Raw genomic sequence first — 19,970 nt, 5'->3', positions numbered from 1 at the left:
AGCAAATGTCATCAAAATGTGTTATATAAACTTTAAACGTCAAGATTCCTTCCCGGCGCGAAGAGTTCGAGAAATGCGAAGATTTTGGGGCGAAACTTAACGAAAGAACTTTGACCTCGACACTCTTCCCTATTAGTAAACCAATCACGAAGAAATCAACAACACTGGAGTTCTTAGGGTACAATTTCTTAATATAAACCGATTCATTATCACTTCACTGTCCCTCTAAGTACAGAATGCTGCGTTAAGTTCTTTGCGTTTGCAAGCACAGCTAGCACTTGGCAGCGCATGCGGGGGAAATACCCGAAAAGGTGAGTACGGAATATGACAGGTTAAGTGTGAGGAAGCGAATGAGAAAGTAGAGACAGCATGCTGGGGACCGCGGTGCGGAAAGAACCGAGAGAAGAGAGTGGAAGCGGAGGCGCTACCCGGAAGGGGCTTCCGGGCACGGCGACGCAGGAGTAGTTGACCTGCACCGTGTGCTTGTCGTTGGACTCGGGCTTGTACGTGCACGTGTACGTGTCGTCGCCGTTGTCCTTGACCTTGACTTCGACGGGCTTGCTCTGAGAGTCGGCCACGATGACCTCGAGCGGCGCCTTCCCACCGGCTTGCCGCGCGTCCACCGTGAACTGGGTCGGCTGGCCCTGAAGCACGCCCGTTGGCTGCAGTCCGGGACCGCTGGCCACCACCTGCAGCGGTGAAGCGTTGTACACGTGTTACTGAATCATACGTTGAAAAGGCAGGCAGCTGGGGAAAACAGACAGAGAGCTGCTTTTAGTATTGAAAGAGTTTCAGAAAATCGTTTGTTGTCTCTTTGTCCTTAAGGTTTAGCCGACACGAGCATTCCATGGCGATGCGACCATTCATGGCGTCGGTAAAAGGTTACAGTAGTGCTACCGTGAGGCCGTGGCGTATTACGCCCGCCCGTCCAGGGAAAACGCGTGTTACTATCACGGCTGCACAGAAACGCAAGCATCATAATCATAGTCATCATCATCAGTTTCTTTTATTTTTCTCTTTCCCCTTGGTCATGTGACCTTCGTGACTCCTACTGCTACTACTACGATGATTACGTCAGAAAGTAGACTAGATATAAAGATTAGGTACACAGAAAACAACTTAAGAGAAGAGAAACATGTGAAACTAACTAATTTTATCGCGTATGCATGCGTATGTACTATCCGCGTCAAATGAAATCCAAACAGCGGCAAGCCTTCGTGATGGTATAGTGCGCGCCGCCCAGTTATCACTACGGACAGGCACACATATATGCGCAGAGCTGCCGAACAGGATGCCTGCGCCTGTCAATGGCGATGAGATAACTGGACGGTGCACACTATATCCAAAGGCTTGCCATTGTTTTGGTTTCATTTGACGCGGATAGCACATCCGATTTATTCTGTGAATAATCCCCTCGGCAAAGCTTCTACTGTCCTCTTCATTAGCCTCATTTATTGCACTAGTGCTGAGGCTTCTACAAAATGGTACATTAAGACTATTGTGGAACATGTTTCAAAGTGTTTGAAAAGGGTGATGCTTCAACGTCACCGTTCCTAAACTCGACCACGCTTGAACAATTATTAAGCTTGCCTTGTCCGGCTGGACGGTGCTCTGTGGCAGGATGTTGGCGATCCAGGGTGACTTGGGAATGTCCTCGCCATTGCAGAGGACGTGAACGGCGTACTCGCCGGGCGCCGTGGGGAAGTACTTGACGTCGGCCGATCCGTCACCGTTGTCGTAGCACTCGATCTTGGCCTTGGAAGGGCCCTCGATGGCGAAGCCCAGCTGACCCGTCTCGCCGTTCGTATCCACGGTGAAGGTGGCCGGATAGCCGACCAGACCTCCGTGCAGGCCGGGACCGTAGGCGACGATCTTGGACTCCTTGTAGGGCCCCACGTTCACCTCGTACGGGCTGCGCGGGATCTCCTGGCCACCGTACGAGATCATGACCACGTAGCGACCCTCCTTGGACGGATGGTAGTTGCACTCGAAGGTTTTGTCCGGCTTTAGCGTGATGTTCACCTTCTCGACACTGCCACCTGTAGCGTTGATAGAAGCGAGGGTTCACTTGTTCCCGCGTCAGTTCATCTGCCCAATGATCGAGTAATATCGGTGAAGATTAGTGTTCCTAAAGCTGAATGTAGTGCTTCGACGAAAGCCATAATTAAGAACTCTGATATGATCGCTGATTCAGTTGTATCCGCGTCAGTTCATCTGCCCAATGATCGAGTTATATTGGTGAACATTAGTGTTCCTAAAGCTGAATGCTGTGCTTCGACGAAACCCATAATTAAGAACTCTGATATGATCGCTGATTCAGTTGTTTCCGTGTAAGTTCATCTGCTCAATGATCGAGTTATATTGGTGAAGATTAGTGTTACTAAAGCTGAATGTAGTGCTTCGACGAAAGCCATAATTAAGAACTCTGATATGATCGCTGATTCAGTTGTTTCCGTGTCAGTTCATCTGCCCAATGATCGAGTTATATTGGTGAGCATTAGTGTTCCTAAAGCCGAATGCTGTGCTTCGACGAAAGCCGTAATTGAGAACTCTGATATGATCGCTGATTAATTAACCAGGCTATAATTATGAGAGATGTTGTTGTGGAGGGCTCTGAAAATTTCGAGCACTTGGGATTCGCGAACGTGTGCAAAATGTAGGCGTGCACCTCAGTAATTTCCGCCTCCATCGAAAATGCAGCCGCAGCGGCCGGGATTTGATCACGTCACCTTGGGGTCAGCAGTCGAGAATCATAATCAGTAGCGCCACAACCAAAAATGTTATCACGTTGCCTCCTTTAACAGACTCTTAAATCTATGCGCAAAACTATGCGTACATACTTCTATTCTGTCCTTGTCAGAATATAGCCTCCGAGGTAAAGAGTCGATCGTACCAAATCTGCTAAAGTTGTATAGCAGCTCGCGTGTTATAAGCCGCTGAAGTGAGTCGTTAAAAATAAAAGAAGACTATCCCAGAAATTTGTGCGTGTATTATATTTGTTTCCCAGTTTACACTTATCGAGCTGTTCGCCACACTAGCGGCTGCTTTATGTTTCTATTTCAGCTGTTAGTTCCATTGACCTAGTTTGAAAATAGAGTAAAACAACTGTAAATTCTATACTCATGAGCTATTAAATAATAAAAAGGTATCCAGTTCACGATAAAGTTATATAAAAAACACAAAAAACACGCTTGTTTATTCAAGCTGGAAAGATCGCGTGAGTTTTTGTGTCAGTGACATGGGAGATACGTTGCATTCATTTATACTTACTTTATTAATTGCTAAAATAACAGAAAGATGATGATCAGGTTGTATTTTTTCTGCACGAAGAATTTAAAATAGAACGAGACAAAGCTAAGCCGTGAAATTGGCGTCCACGTGTGAACAACAACTAGCGCGCTCAATGACGACGGTTGGCTTCACTGCAACGTATTCAATACTGCGGTGAAGCCAAACTTTATTACCGAGTTTCTAGAAGAGCAGTTTGCCTTCCAAGAACAGTTCAAAGAAGAACAGTTCCAGAAGAGCAGTTTGCCTTCCAACAATTCGGAAATTGAACAGCTGATTCACTAGAAATCGACAACCTAATTTTAAGGAGCTTGTATCTTACCAGAACAGATTTATTTAATTATTTATTGGGAGGACGTTGCATAGTTATGCTCTGTTCAGCTGGCTAGAACGAGGCCGAAGCTTTGTTTTCCTAACTACGATCGTTTACTTACATTTCACTGAAATATTTACTATCTTTGCAAATATAGGTGCTCAATTCATTTTGGAGCGTCTCTAAACTTCAGGTTCAGAAATAATTTCGAGAGTTTGTTTGAAGAAATGAAAGCTCAGACAGAATAAGTATGTGCCATCAGAACAGATCGAAATGCGAACAAGCGTAGTAAGTTGCCTTCGGTATAAACAGTGCCCGATAATATATAGCCCGACAAACGTAAAGAACTTTAGCGTGAAGCAATGAACGCGGGTATTTTAATTAGCTTTTATGTGTCATGACTGAATGTTACAGCGCGTCAAGGTTGACAAGGTCATCTATGCCATTGTTGAGATTTGGAGAGTCGTAACCGGACTAGAAGTAGTTGGCCCGTAGAACCTCATTTTTACGTCAAACGTACCAAGTTGATCAGTTAACCTGAAGCTCTATGTGATGCACGGCACACTCAAACAGAAGACCAGTCGCATTTCTTAATACGACAGCAGCCTGAATATGTTGAATCGCAGCTGCGACGCGAACCCGCAAAACGCCGGAGAATGCACGTGTTTCAATTAGTTGTGGTGGCACTTAGCGCTAAAACTCTGCTGTAGGTTCAGAATTTTCGTCTTTCGCAACGAAACACAACGGCGCATATTTAAAAAAAATAGCAGCTGCTGGAGCGCGAACATGCAAACAAAGGGAAATACGTACCTGGGCCTAGCACCTTGATTTGTAGTTCGCCTTCGCCGGCGTTCTCCGTGAACACCTTGAAGTCGGCCACGTCGCCCACACGGACGCCGTTCTTCTGCAGACCGCGACCAGAGGCACGGACGCGACGAGGGTTGCAAGCTGCACGAGCAAGAACAGAACGGGAAGTCGCACTTCCTCCGCCGCCTTGGTTAGCAAACACAAGCAGCGCCAGTGCTGACACGCACTGGCGTACGCCGGGAAGAACAAAACATCGTTCTCCCGTCGAATGAGCCTCAAACTGCGCACGCAACTGTGTAGGTGTGTCGCAAGGCTGACAGAATGTATTTCACGTGTTATTGGTATGCAGCGATTGACTGCTATAGCACGTTAACAATTTGATGTTCAACCTTTGTGTATAGACTATTTTAACTATAAGACATGCGAGCGCCGCCATCTTGGGCTGCTAAGTCGATGTTTTCTTGTTTTCGTTAAATGCGATGTGAATTAATAAGACCATGAAACGTCGTATGAACCAACTCGACTATTTCCATCCGCATGCGTCAACCGTAACGCTGTTCGTTCATGTGCTAAAGATACAAAAAACAAAATTTAGTAGCTCAACATGGCGGCACTGAAACGCCTTTGTAAAATAGTGTACTATATAACGCACAAAAGTGGTGTCTGCGAGTAGAACGCCGGAGAGCAATATTACTCACCTATTTGTCTACGTAACTGAGTTTGAGAATGTTGCCTACTGCCGCATGATTGTGTACATTGTTTATCTCGTCGAGCTCATCTCTCTTTGTCAACCCTTCACCTCACACTTATGTATCGTACAGGTGGTCGTCCACGATTGTCTATCGTCAATAACTGTGCTTTTTTGTGAATACTTTTTATCGTTATTACACTGAAATTCCGAAAACTTGGAGCAGTATGGCAAGCGACAAGCCGGGCTATCATCGACAGACCTCACGCATATCACAGAAGTTTATTTCTCGCTCTGTCATAATTTTACCTTGTTTGTTCCTGTTTTACACTGAACCAGGGCTACTTGACTGTGTAGTTATTGGGTCTGTTGCTGTTTCTGAACGAATCTGCCGTATCATTCGATAAACGGGTTAGATAAAAATCCAGCTTCACAAGAGTGTAAATATTCCTGAGGCGACACCCAGATGCATTCCTGGGGGGGGGGGGGGGGAGAATAGGGGTGATGAGACTATGCTTGGGTGGCAAGGAAGGATGACAGGCAAAAGTGGAGGGGGGGCTCAGTTTTGGCAGTTAAGGCAAATATATCTGACATGATTATTTAGATCAGCTGAAGGAAATACCGTATTCGGCGAAATGAGCTCAGAGCATCAGTCAGGTCAAAGACGGCCAAATACACATAAAATACGTACGTGGTCCTACGTTGACCTTGAAGGGGCTTCCGGGCACGGGACGTCCGGCGAACAGCACATTCACCTGGTGCGGTCCTTCCATAGAAGGCACGTACTCGCAATGATGCTCGTCCTCGTTGGTCTTCTTCACACGACACGGGATGGTGTTGCGGCCGCCCTTTGGGTCCACGATCTCCACCTCCACCTGGCCCTTGCCGGCAGCTGCGATCGGCAGTGAATCAACTGACTTCCGGTTTCGGAAACGGCGCGCTAACATTGTAGCAAAACGCGAACATCCGCAGTCACAGAACACGCCGAAGAATTGAAGATAAATGTTGTAAGGCCACAAGTTGGGTTTGTTGGATGTGGCTTTCGGTAGAGAATGTAACACTGCTCGAACGCAGGGAAAAACAAATAAAAACTGAAGGCAGGAGAGCCCTCTATTTGCGCGATATCGCAAGCTCGTTTTGCAGAAGTTCCGTTTTTCGGCGTTTCTGACTGTGAGCGAAAAATCGTCGTTGTTCGTCAGCGAGAATTCCAGATAGATGCAAATAAATAAATAAATAAATAAATAAATAAATAAATAAATAAATAAATAAATAAATAAATAAATAAATAAATAAATAAATAAATAAATAAATAAATAAATAAATATGAAAGTTTTTGGTTAACACGGGAATCGGGTCTCGGACTTCTGCCGGGTAAGCAGCTGTTCTAGCACAAAGCTAAGTTATAGCTCGGAACTGTGTCAAAAAACCTAAGAAAACTGTATGAATGTTTGCATGCAGTGTGTGAGGAGTCTCCTGAATGTACTATTGCGGGGGCAGGCACGTAGAATTTTACCAGACACTAAAACATGTGAAATTCGTTGCAAAACGAGCTTGCAGTTCCCCTAATTAAAGAGTTCAGATATATCGATCGTCATCAGCAGCGAAAGCGTCAACGAAGTGAGCATCTGCGTAGGTGTGCATGTTGCAGTACGGAAGCGGAGTGGGTACCTTGCTGAATCGTAAAAGGGGGAATTAGGACATGGGGACGCATAACAACTGTACTTGCACCAGGCATCGTGGTATAGTTTCAAACGAAGAATATGTTACTCGCACAAATGTTCCTCTCCTTTCGGCGTGGTTGGTGAGGCTAAGGCCCTTTCAAGGCGATTATCAGTGCCAAGGCACTGAGAAGCGAGGCCAAGTTCGCGATCGAGAAGGCAATGCGAATGGCAATGTGAATGGCGATGCGAAGTTCCTCATTTATACACTTGAACATGATGAAATCAACATTTTAAAGCCGTTCTGCGGCGCTAAACGCAACAAACCAATAAATGATCTTCCTTTGTGTTTCAAGTGTGCGTTGCTTGATCTTTACCAAATGAAGGTTTACCTTTGCTGAGACATGTTTTTTTTTTTCCTGGTTCTGAACTTCGATCGCGAAAGCGCGCTGCTCTTATTCGCGTACCTTTGCTGAAGACGTCGAAGTAGGTGGGAACTCCAGCGCTGACACCCGTAGGTTGCAGACCCGGACCGCTGGCTTTGACCTTAGTCGGGTCCCCGGCGAAGCCCTCGACTTTGACGGGGAACGGGCTCTTGGGCACCGCCTTCCCGGCGAACTGGACGTGCACCTTGTGAGGTCCCTCCTTGAGGGCGGTGTACGTGGCTGTGTACGTCTTCGCCTTGTCGTCGTTGTAACGAATGTCCACCTGCGACGCAGTACACATGATTTGAGATAGCTCGCGAACAATTACCAATTTTTATTACCTTTGATGCGAAGTTGAGGATCTGACGAAATTTTTTTCTGGTCGGGGTGGAACGTTGATGAAAAAGCACTGAAGGACGCCGACTAAGGTGGGAAATATTCACGGGCGTTTCAGCTCCAACGTGGAAGCCGAAACGGCACTAAATACGTTTCACCTTGGTCGGCGTCCATCAATGTTTTCACCAATACTGAAGGTCTATTCACCGTTTATTTCGTTTGTGTGTGACCGGTTCCTTCAAAACGTTCTCTTCAGGTTTAGCGTGCGCGGGCGTAGCCAGAAAATAATTTCGGGAGGGGAAGGGATTCAACCATACGTTATGTACATTCGTGCGTGCGTTTGTATGTGTGTGTGCATATATACGCAAGTGAAATTTATATATTTCGCGAGGGAAGGGGATAAGCTCAACCTCGCCAACCCCCCTTGGCTACGCCCCGTTTAGGATGTACAGCGTGATATGCACTCCTGCATTAAGCAGCTGCGCTACAACGAACTTGGGGAATGTTCAAGTTTTCCATCGTTACGTTGATTGGTGTTGTCCGAGTTGCCTGTGAGCAGACGCTCTTTGTTTCTTTTTCTATTGGGTACCTTCAGAAATAACTTTTACTTTGGTGGGATGTTTGAAAAACTCAATAGAAATAACGTAAAATATAACTGACTGTGTCTGAAGTTTTCAGTCACAAAAAGACACATAGCCAGCCGCAAAATAAAATTACTGTTCTTGCTGGCGGAATCCATTCTATACAGTGGTTGTAAGCCTCCTCGAGCTCGCATTGTTCACACATTTTTTTTATTATTAATTAAGTCTTACCGCAGCACGCTACAATCGTGATTTCCGAATAAAGAAGGCCGATCTTTTTGATGTTTATTTCTTTCCAAAACAGAAATTTTACGTTAATATTGGCGTTTACTTTTCAACATTGTTAGTTGCAAAATGGTTTCGATGCAACAAAAGATCAATATTTCAGGATCGGCAAAAAACGTCTTAAATTCTTCGCTATGTGTTGTGTCGTTGCAATGTTGCATAACATTGAAGCAACTAGCCAAACGAATTGCTTTGAGAATTCGTTGCAATAGTTAAGTTTCAGATATACCTAAAAATTGTCACCAAGGAAGAGAAAAGCGCAGAAATAAATTGAAGGGTATTGTATCGTGGGCAGTAAGACTGATTTGGGCTAGTTCGTTCTAAGTTCAAAAGTACAGCGCCATTGGAACAGGAGAGAAGAAACCCACAGCGACACCACATACGCAAATAGTTGTCAGCCAGCGTTTGTGATGTGTGTTCCGTATTTCTCCCGTTTTATTCATGCCGTGCTTTTGGACGATTCACGGAGTGACCTGAATTCTTCTGTGATCATTTTCGTGATTGACTATTCTGTCAGGTGTTCGAGAGAAGACATTGCAACAGAAGGCGACAAAAGCTCTGTTGAAATTCCTACACGACACGGACTTGAACAAGCGTCTGTAACAGCAATGTGACACACCGCGAAAGACAAGACTGGACTATGACTGAGTGTGCGCACGTGTGCTGCCGAATGTGCTGTTTCTCTCTTCCCTCTCTGCTCTCTTTCATCTCCCCCATCCCTCTCCCATGCGCAGGGTAGTAAACCGGCTGCCTATAGGCTGGTTAACCTCCCTGCCTTTCTTTTCCTTCTATTTTCCTTCCTATTTTCCTTCTTTCGTGATTGACTAATGGCCAAATGGGTCATTTTTTCAAGTGGTAAGGATCATGCTTATCTCTCTTCTCTTGTTGCATAACAAAAGCGAAGAAAAAAGCCTATGATACTCACGGGAATCTTCTGTCCTCCGGGCGCGTCGACGTGAGCCTTGACCTCGCCCTGACCAGCACTGAAGGTCTCCACAGTGAAGGTGGTCGGCGCGCCGACGACCACTCCCGTGGGCTCGATGCCGGGGCCGTAGCAGCGCACGCGAGCAGGGTTCGTCTGAAGCCTCAGTGGCGCCTTGTCCTTCAGCTTGGCGTTGGGGAACTGCGAGGGTCCAATGCTCGATTGGTCAGGGGGTACGAACAACAACAACAACAACAACAACAACAACAACAACAACAACAACAACAACAACAACAACAACAACAACAACAACAACAACAACAACAACAACAACAACAACAACAACAACAACAACAACAACAACAACAACAACAAACTCACAGGGTCTCTTATTGTGTCCCCAGTGACGACTCGAAAGAGAACGCCATTTTCTTTTTCTTCTCACTCGATGTATCGATTCCTCGCCTTCCACGAAAGTTTGTGCCCACAACGTGGAACCATTGCCTCAAAGATGAGAGGCTCTCCAAGCATTGGGCACGTCATCTGGTTTTGCACTGCCTCTGTGATCGGCCCCCATTTGACCAAGCGACGATGTCACGGGATGGATGACTTCATATGACACCAATTGATATGTTGGGTTTAACGTCACCAAACCACCAGGGTCCTTTACCGTGCACCCAAATCTGTGCACATGGGCCTCTAGCATTTTCGCCTCCATGGAAAATACAGTCTATTCCTACGTCCTGTAGTCACCATTAACTTGCCAGACGCTCAGGATCGACATCTACAGTGCAACCAGCAGCACATTTCTTACTTCTTAATTTGGCAGAGGCGAAACGGTACAAGTATGTGTACTATGCGATTGCGGGGCACTTAAAGGAACACCATATGGTCTAAATTGCCGGAGACTTCAACCACCGTGCCACTCATAATCATATAGTGGTTTTTAGACGCTAAACACCAGGTTATTATATTATTACTGTTATTTGTTCTCAATACCTACGTTGTTTGATAAATAAACACGTTACGTCACAAGAAGGCATGGTATGCTAGAACACGTTTTTCAGCGCGCGAACCCTCCAACGATGGTGTTTTTTAGGAAACTAGTGCGAGGACGGAAACAGTGGCCGCATACCTGTGAGAGGTAGGTCATCATAGACAGCTCGTCCACCTTGGGGTTGACCATTTCCTCAGGCGTGACGAGTTGGGGCACGCCCAGCCATTCGGAGGCCAGATCCATGGCTTCCTTGGCGTTGCGCAGGGCGTTCTTGGGGTCCCAGCTGGCCCAGTCAGGACACAGGCCCGGGGCGAGGGCGTCCACAAGAGCGCCCACGGCCTGCAATTTGGACGGGACTCGATTGAGACTGGTTCTAAATGGTTTTGGAACTTGTTCATTTACAACGCTTACGAAGCTTGGTTTACAGGAATGTGATGGCTAACTGCAACGTTCTGCAGGTACCGCGTGCCAGTTACAAAATACAGTGCGGTGACGGGAGCTTAGGTCACGTAATTGCTGTCTTTTATGCATACCGGGGTTGCGCGGGGGTTGTGTTGACAGCTCGTCAAATTCAGCACGCTGTGAACGGGGGAACGTACTCGATTCCGTAAATAAACAGTAGCTGAGATCACGGCGTCAACACGTTTTTTGTTTCTTAACACCAACATTAATTCAGTCATTTTTATGGAATGTACTTGATGAAGTTTCACCGGATACTCGATATATGGCTTGCATATGATGCCTCAGAAGTTACCTGTTCTTCTACTCAGAGGCAACTTGTTTTCTGATTTTCCTGAAGGGTAGAAAAATACAAGAAATAGAATTGTTTGAAAAATACTATTGAACGCATCGTTTGTAATTCGACGTGGAACACGTATACGATCGCCCCAATATCAAAAGGTGACACCATTGACCTGTAAAATTGGTTTGTTTTCTCGTAACCATGCTTGTAAATGTTCCTAACTGTATACACACAAACAAACTAACATTAATAACTCTCAAGGCATTAAGCAAAATGTGTAGAATTTGTGGGCAAACGAAGGCTGAGCCCCGATGACGAACGTTAATGTCCTTAGTGACCCAAGTTAATTAAACAGGAATGGAGAGCAGACAGGATAAACACATACGTTGTTCCCTTACTGCGAACACGAATGCTTATCGAAGACACCAGCCAAGCCTATGGAGGTGTTCAATTTCTTGAGGAACTGAGGTATCATGCGTGAATTGTGCAGACTGTGAAACAGGTGGTGTGTAACGTCACGTACCTGTCCATCGTTCCAGTCTGAAGTGAAGTTGTTGATGGGCTTGTCGGGCAGCTTGCTCTGGATCCACCGGAGCAGTCTCTGCTTGGGTGACGGGCCACTCTTGTCGAAGGCCGAATCGTCGTCGCCCTCCCACATGGGCAGCGAGATGGAGTAGTGCAGAATGAGCGTCCATATCAGACCCAGGATCAGCTTGAGCTTGCAGTCGACGATGTCCGAGCTGTCTGCAGTGACAAGCACGAAGATCGACAGTCAGTCCTGGTGTCTCCCAGAGGCACTCTTATCGCACTACACCGATAACCCTTCGTCTCTAAGTGCTCATGAACACGGGAATTGCTCAGCATAGTTCGCTCGTTCTGAGACTAACCTAAAATTCAATCCATCGCATTTGTTTGTTCTCAGACTCTATGAGCACACGAATGAACTCAAGAAACCAAGTTCGATTGAATTATTTGATTGATATGTGGGGTTTAACGTTCCAGAAACACCATATGATTATGAGGGACGCCGTAGTGGAATGCTCCGGAAATTTCGACCACCTGGGGTTCTTTAACGCGCACCCAAACCTGAGCATACGGGCCTACAGAGTTTTTGCCTCCATCGAAAAAGCAGCCGCAGCTGGAATTTGATCCCGCGACCTGCGAGTCAGTAGCCAAGTACCTTAGCCCCTAGCCCCCCCCCCCCCCCCGGCGAGAAAAAGGAACCATGTCTAGATGCGAAGCACCGGGCGCTAACGCTTACACTGGCAGGCGACGTTGACGCTGGCGGTCATCGCGGCGTTGCGCAGGAGAGAAACATGGAGAGGCGCAAAGCCCGAAGTGATGGACCGGTGTTTTCTACTGGAACATGCCAATCACTGGCAGTGAGAGACGGAAGACTCCGATTGGACACGGACACCAGCAGTCCACTATTACTGTACGTGCACGCTGGTAATTTTTATTGTTCAACAACACACAATGAATCTCAAACCACTGAGGTTAAGATTCAGTGCTTATATAAACGGGTTGGCCAGTGAACGGTTTGTTTTGAAATCAAGAAACTCGCTAGCAGACGCTGCCTGCGTCTGCTAACATGCAGGGCGGTAGGAACAGGCTAAAGTGGAAAGAGATAGAAGGACAGCTAAGGGAGGAGAGACCGATGGTATACGGTTTTGTAGAAACACATCTCAGGGACATGGAACAACCCCCTAACAATGCGAACTACACGTGGGAATATTGTAATAGAACAGAAGGCAGCAGAAAGGGGGGGGGGTGGTATTGGGGCATTCATTCATAAAAGTACAGACTGGCAAAGGGTAAGCAGGAGTGCAAGGAACATTAATGGCTAAAAGGGAAAGTGGCAGGGCAAATGACACTTCTTGGTTTCGTGTACTTGTGGACGGGAGCAAAGGCCAGAGAGGAAAACCAGGCAATGGTAGAGTGTATATCAAAGAATATTCAGGAGTTAGGAGGAGAGTGCGAGATAATTATACTAGGAGATATGAATGCACACATAGAAGATATAGATGGGTATACCGACCCGACAGGCAAAATGATCATGGATATGTGTGAAATGCTAGATTTCATCATTTGCAACAGTACCGAGAAGTGTGAAGGGCAAATAACATGGGAGGTAGGAAGGCTGCAGTCGACGATAGATTACGCACTGATGTCACATAGGATGTATGATAAGCTCAGGGGAATTCACATAGATGAAGGTGGCTCCAGAAGTCTGGGTAGTGATCACAAACGTATCAAGCTAAGTTTTGGAAAAGCAGTAAAAGTGGGAAGGAGACAAGATGAGCAACTACAGGGGAATTTTTATTCAGAAAGGCAAATTGAAATAGCCACTAAACAAATTGAGAAAACAATCACTGAGGATAATAAAACAGTGTGGATATACACGAATCTAATTAGACTGTTTGAGTTAGAGCTTGCTAAGGCACGTGACGAGTCACCCCGGAAAAGAAGACACAAACCCAAAAGTTGGTGGGATGAGGAAGTTAAGAGAGCCATAGCAAAACGCCAGGAAGCCTCTAGGGAACACAGACATGCTAAGCAGCGGGGTGAACCGACAGATGATGTTGAAAAAAAAGGGAAATCTTTCTAAGCTGTAGAAGGGATGCATCCCTTCTGATCAATGAAAAGATTAGAAGAAAGGGAGCCCAGTGGTTGGCAGAAGTACATAAAAAAGATAGAAAGGCAGCTGCGAAATTTTGGAACCATCTAAACTCCCTAAGATATGAGACGAGCATAGAGAAGAGGTTTATAACTAGAGCTCAAGGTGCTAGGCTAGAAGGGGACAAAGCTATTGAATATATAAGAACAAGGGTGACAGAAAAATTTCAACACAGAAGTGCTTTATGCACCACAATAGACAAGGATGAATCAAGTGGCGCAATGGCTCCATTTTCACAGCAAGAGTGGGAAAGGGCGGAGAAAGGGTTCATAGTAGTACATCAACAGGCCCAGATGGCATTCCAATTATGCTGATTAAGACATTAGGTCCGAAGTCTAAGCAGGCTTTGAGAGAGGCAGTGGGCAAAATAATAATCAATGGAGAAGTTCCCGTTGGATGAAAACTTAGCAGGATGAGCATGATCTATAAAGGAAAGGGGGACAGAGCTGACATAAACAGCTACCATCCTATAACAGTGACATCAGTGGTCTACAGGCTGGCGATGCAGATTATAAAGGAAAGAGTGCAGGCATGGATAGAGGATGAGGGGGTGCTGGGGGAACAGCAGAATGGGTTTCGGAAACACAGGAGGTTGGAAGACAATCTGTTCTCACTGACGCAGTGCATCGAAATATCGGAAAAGGAACACAGGCCCCTGTGGCTAGCATTTTTGGATATCAAGGGAGCGTACGATAGCGTGGTTCAAGAGGAATTGTGGGGAATACTGGATGCACTAGGCGTGGAAGATGTAGTCACTAATTTTTTAAAGGAGATCTATAAAAGTAACAAGGTAGTTATAAAGTGGGAAAAACAGGTATGTAAGCCCACAGAGGTGAAACGGGGGCTTAGGCAGGGGTGTCCTCTGTCACCCTTGTTATTCATGTAGTACCTACAAGGATTAGAGGCGAAATTAGAGGGAAGTGGACTGGGTTTCAACCTCTCTTTCGTCAAACAAGGAAAACTCATTGAACAGGCTCTACCAGCATTGATGTACGCAGATGATATAGTGCTAATGGCCGACAACAAGGAAGATTTGCAGAGATTGGTGGACATCTGTGGTAATGAGGGAGATAGGTTAGATTTCAGATTCAGTAAGAAAAAATCAGCAGTCATGATTTTTAATGACAATGCAGGTAGTGAGCTTAGAATACAGGAGGTCACGCTAGAGATAACAGATAAATACAAATATCTGGGCGTATGGATAAGCAATGAAGCCGAGTACCTAAGGGAACACGAAATATACGTGTCGACTAAAGGTAACAGGAATGCAGCAGTAATGAAAAACAGGGCACTGTGGAATTACAATAGGTATGATGTTGTGAGAAAAATATGGAAAGGGGTCATGGTTCCTGGTCTGACGTTCGGCAATGCGGTCTTGTGCATGAGATCAGAAGTTCAAGCAAGATTAGAAATTAAGCAACGTGGAATAGGTAGGCTTGCCTTAGGAGCTCACGGCAATACACCAAATCAGGGAGTACAAGGTGATATGGGATGGACATCATTTGAGGGCAGGGAAGCTAGCAGCAAGATAAAATTTGAGAAGCGATTGAGAGAAATGGGGGAGGAGCGTTGGGCTAGGAAGGTTTTCAGCTACTTGTACATGAAGAATGTCGATACAACATGGCGGAAGCGAACCAGAAAATTGACTGGTAAATACTTGGAAAACAGCAGGGGGCCAAACCAAAAAGAATTATCGGTTAAGAAGAAGGTGAAGGAAGCTGAGACCGATATGTGGAGAATTGACATGATTAAGAAGTCCGCACTAGAGATCTATCGAACTTTTAAGCAGGAAATTGCCAAGGAAAGGGTCTATGAAAATACTCGGGGTAGTTCTCTACTGTTTGAGGCCAGAACGGAAGTATTGCGAACAAAGACATATCGGGCAAAATACGAAGGGGTAGACACGGTATGCAGTGCGTGTGGAGAGGAAGAAGAAACTGCCGAACACTTGATAATGTTCTTTAAAGGGCTTCACCCTGTAGTTCAGGTTGATGGCGTAGTTTTTCAAAGCACTGGGGTTCAGGGACAGTGAGGGCAAAATACACTTCATGCGGGTAGAATTAACTGGAAGGAAGTTATCTGATTGGTGGCTAAAGTCAAGGCCTGAGTGAAAATTGAACCCTTCGCTGCAAAGTACGAATTCTCAACTTCACTATTTTAAAAAAAAATCTATTTTTTGGTTCATTAAGTATAACGGCTTGGTGGCTCTAGCCACCGCCCGATCTAAAGGGTACAGCCATATCCATCCATCCATCCATCCATTGCTAGGCGAGAGAGGGAGTAGGAGCATAGGAAAGGAGAGAGAGTGAAGTAGGCGCATGCACAGTGGAGCGCGGACGCCACCGGGTCATACTCGCCCATAAGATGCTTCGCATTAAATAAAAACAAAGCAACCATAAGTGAGAAAAATATGTAGGAGCAGAAAGCCGCCGCAAAAAAACTCAGATAATTTCGGGCAGTGAAAACCGTCACGCCGCGAAGTTGTAAGCACTAGAGTATGTGGAGGTAAGCTAGGGGCAGCTTAGTCTCATTTCAGTTATCATAATCATCGTCAGAATTCCGAGTGCCGTCATCATTTTGTTTTCTTTGTTTTTTGTTTTTTGGTTTAGTCCCCACCTCTCCCCTGGTCACGTGATCCATCTGACACCCGACAGACATGCAGACGGCCAGCAGGCTCGACTTCAAACAGCTCCGCTGTTGATATTATAATGAAACACACACTAATAGCCAAAATAAACATGTAGACGTCTCTGCAAATGGGCCCCGCTCTCTCGCTTTCTCGGGCCAAGCTAAGTTCGCGCGCGTTCCGCGGATGCCTCGTGTATGCGCCAGGCGTTGCCCCTACTGCCGCTGCCTGTTCTTGCCGGTGCTAAATTCGGACATGCGCCTGTCCGGCTGCAAAAAGAGATCGGCGGGGGCGAAGAACGCGGCGTGGCTGGGGAACATGCACCGAAGCGACCATGCGCGCCTCGTCTTGCCAAGTGGAATCTACAGAGCTCTCAGCCAAGAGGTAGCACTGCCATGAATCGTCACTGCAGCTACATTTTTTAACACAAAGGTACTTTATGCCGGTGTCCCCCGCGGCTCCGCTAACGCACTTCCGTCACGGATGTGACGTTGTAAATTATATGCCAAATGATTGCAAGGAAAAAAAAAACGAGAGGGAAAATATCCGCAGTGAGGCATCGAACCAGCCACCTCGAGCTCCACAGCACGCGACGCTAACCACACGCCACAAAACAGACTTCTCCAACATGTTAACGGTGAGCCATTTGTGTGCCGCTGGCGGTCCTCAGAGCTCAGCAACTGCAGCGTGTTTTCGTCATCAGTAGCGAGATGGCACGACGGGCGCGCGTTGGGGGCGCGCGCAAAGGTTGTTGTGCCGCGCCATCTAGCGCGTTGCTATGCGTGCGCGCCTCCGCACGACGTGTACAAAGTGCTTATTGATGTTCTCTAGCACTGTGGCTCCCTCTCGCGCGCGCTTATCTCGGGATTTCGCGTGCTTTGTACCTCTCGTGCTTCCACTGCAAGTTTACTTTGAAGTTGCAGTTTTTTAAAGGGAGCACGAACGTCACTTCGCTCGCTGCCGCGGTCGCGTTTAAGAAAGGAGCGTGCTGCTCAAACACGAAGAAGTCAGAATTGTGACAGTTGTTCACGCTCGTTCAATGCGTACCTGTGCGTTCATTTAGCGCTTTTTTTTTCTTTCTGTTTTGGCAGCGTGCTTTAAATGTTGAACTATTACCGTTGTTGGTCCGCGTTCGTCCTTCCACAAGACACTGCTTCACTTCATACACAACACCGGCCTAACGGCGCACATTTAACAAACATACTCGCAAAAATATTATGCCTCAGAGGCAAGTCTTGTTGCAAATAAAAAAAAAAGAGTACTTTACATGCTCATTTCATGTCTGCTTTTTGGTTGAGGTGTGCGCTGCAACTTTCGGACTGCTTGCTGTTCTTCACGTGACGTTGCCGTTTCTTGCTGTATCATTAATTCATTCGCCCTTGTGGCGAAAGTATGCACAATGAACGCTCGACTACCTCTGCGAGGAAACGTTTCAATTTTGTCTTATACCAATTTCTTAAAAAATGAATCAGTCAAGTTTTTTTTTCTTCTATTTATGTTCGTCAGAATTTTCCCTCAGATTTAGTAACCATTTCGCTCCTGTTGACGAGAATAGTTCTTATCGGATTTTTTTTGATGATCACTGTGCTCATGACCAATAGAAATTGAATCCACGTGGAACCAATTTGGAGTGCACTCATCATAATGCTGTTTCTGGACGCTAGAGGGCCACACTTGTCCGTGTGCCATTTGTGTCACAGCTCTCATTTTTTGGGCATTTTTCGTCGTGTTGTCATGCAGTGGTCATGTCTGTTATACTTTTTAAGAAGTTTCTAAAATAAAGGAATCCCATTGCGTTAAAAAAGTGGTAGCGTTTAGTTCAAAAGAAGCTCTGCAATTTCATCGAAAAATGCTTTCGGTGCCCCCCCCCCCCCTCACGGTGGTCTAGTGGCTAAGGTACTCTGCTGCTGACCCGAAGGTCGCGGGATCGAATCCGGCTGCGGCGGCTGCATTTCTGATGGAGGCGGAAATGTTGTAGGCCCGTGTGCTCAGATTCGGGTGCACGTCAAAGAACCCCAGGTGATCAAAATTTTCGGATCCCCCGACTACGGCGTCTCTCATAATCATATGGTGGTTTTGGGACGTTAAACCGCACATATCAATCAATCAAATGCTTTCGGTGAATTTGGTGCAACTTTCTTTCGTTTTTTAAATGTAACGAAAGGGTTACTGGGTTCATTGAAGGGAAACAAGTAGGTTCATACCACGATTTATTTGTAGCCGAGTTGATGCATGAGTTTCACATTCTGTTGGTTTCATTGTTCCGTGCAGGAGAGTGCACAAATCAGGTACGTAACGAGAGAGAATGAGAGGATGGAAATAAAGAAAAAGAGATACAAGAAAAAGAACAGACAGTAAATCTAACCAATGCCCTTTTAGGGGGCGAAGCTCCTTATGGCGTGGCTTGTGCGTCCCTCGTGGTACGTAACCGCGAGTGGCACATACCCGAAATAGCGGTCCTTACGATTTTGACCTCTAAGGTGGTTCCGGTAAGAGATTTCTTCTGTGCGTTGTTGAACAATAAAACATAGTGCTCAATGCACATGTTAATGGCTGCTAAGGGGGAATGAGAGACAGGAGCATTCGGCCTTTAGGTAACGCGCCCGATGCGATTCCCATTAGCAGCTACTGGCATGTACATTGAGCACGATCTGACAAAAAAGGGTTGCTACGTTATACTCGCTGGGTGTAACCTTTTTGGTTTTAGAAAGGTTTAGCGAGCGTTGGGCCGCATAGCCATGAATACAGCGAACTAGTATATACCATGAACTCGAGGTGGTTAAAGGTGGGAAGTAAACCCGAAGCGCAAGCCGTAAGAAAGTGTGCATGTGCCACCTCCCGTTTAGTCCTTGAAATGTCCGCTGGATGGCGGTGCTTCTATATGGAGAATATATGATGAAAAGATGCGAGATGGTGGTACTTGGAGTGATGAATAGATGGACGAACGGACACACAGACAGATGCATGGATGGACGCATGAACGGACGCAGGCGTGGATGCATGGACGAACGCAGGGACGGACGCACGCACAGACGCACGCACGGACGGGTGGATGGACGCATGGACGGTTACACAGACGTACGCAGGAACGGACGGAAGCAAGAACGAATGGACGGACGAATGTTTCGCCCCACTCCCCATCATTCACTCCGTGGATATGCTGCCATTTTTATGCTTCCTACGCTACACATAAGAAAGAGTATTAAAGCACTCAAAATAGAAGAAAAGAAAAGAACACTGACTGCCTCCTAATCGTAAGGTTCTGGCTGACACCATGGTTAGCCGCTCACGTCCATATATGTCGGTTTCTTTGCTTGAGCTCTGGGGTTCTCGGCATGGTGCTGAGCATTGTACTGGGAATGGATTTTTACACATGTCAAAATTTCAAAGCTAGTAGACTGGTAGTACTACCCGAATTACAGCCCACGAGATACGAGAGGCGCCGTGGTTGAGAGCTGTAGTTACAAGGTTCTTGGGGGGCACCTAGAGCGTGGTAGACTGGTTTACATTCATCCCTTATCGCACTTAGATCGCCGTGGTTTGCAGTCGAACCCGTGACTTCAAGTGCGGAAGCGGCACGGCAGTATCGCTGATCCTATTTGACTGGCGTGCTCACGATGACAAT

The 19,970-nt window shown here is 46.3% G+C and overlaps 1 protein-coding gene across 2 annotated transcripts in view; it reads right to left on the bottom strand.

Annotated features, from left to right (window-relative positions):
• Nucleotides 1–19,970, bottom strand: part of cher (filamin A protein cher) — a 130,691-nt gene that overhangs the window by 54,581 nt on the left and 56,140 nt on the right. The window contains exons 3-10 of one of the 2 annotated variants that reach the window (XM_037425985.2): nt 11,566–11,786; nt 10,439–10,639; nt 9,307–9,504; nt 7,222–7,462; nt 5,788–5,988; nt 4,412–4,549; nt 1,591–2,039; nt 429–689 (exon numbers count right to left, since the gene is read on the bottom strand). In XM_037425985.2, the coding sequence (XP_037281882.2) occupies nt 429–689; nt 1,591–2,039; nt 4,412–4,549; nt 5,788–5,988; nt 7,222–7,462; nt 9,307–9,504; nt 10,439–10,639; nt 11,566–11,786 (1,910 nt within the window). The remainder of the gene's footprint in view (nt 1–428; nt 690–1,590; nt 2,040–4,411; nt 4,550–5,787; nt 5,989–7,221; nt 7,463–9,306; nt 9,505–10,438; nt 10,640–11,565; nt 11,787–19,970) is intronic. The other variant, XM_075895023.1, reaches the window with a different exon arrangement.

This window comes from Rhipicephalus microplus, chromosome 5, assembly GCF_043290135.1.
Source record: "Rhipicephalus microplus isolate Deutch F79 chromosome 5, USDA_Rmic, whole genome shotgun sequence".
Classification (NCBI taxonomy): domain Eukaryota; kingdom Metazoa; phylum Arthropoda; class Arachnida; order Ixodida; family Ixodidae; genus Rhipicephalus; species Rhipicephalus microplus.
Note: the sequence above shows the minus strand (reverse complement) of the source record. Positions and strands in the feature narration are given on the sequence as shown.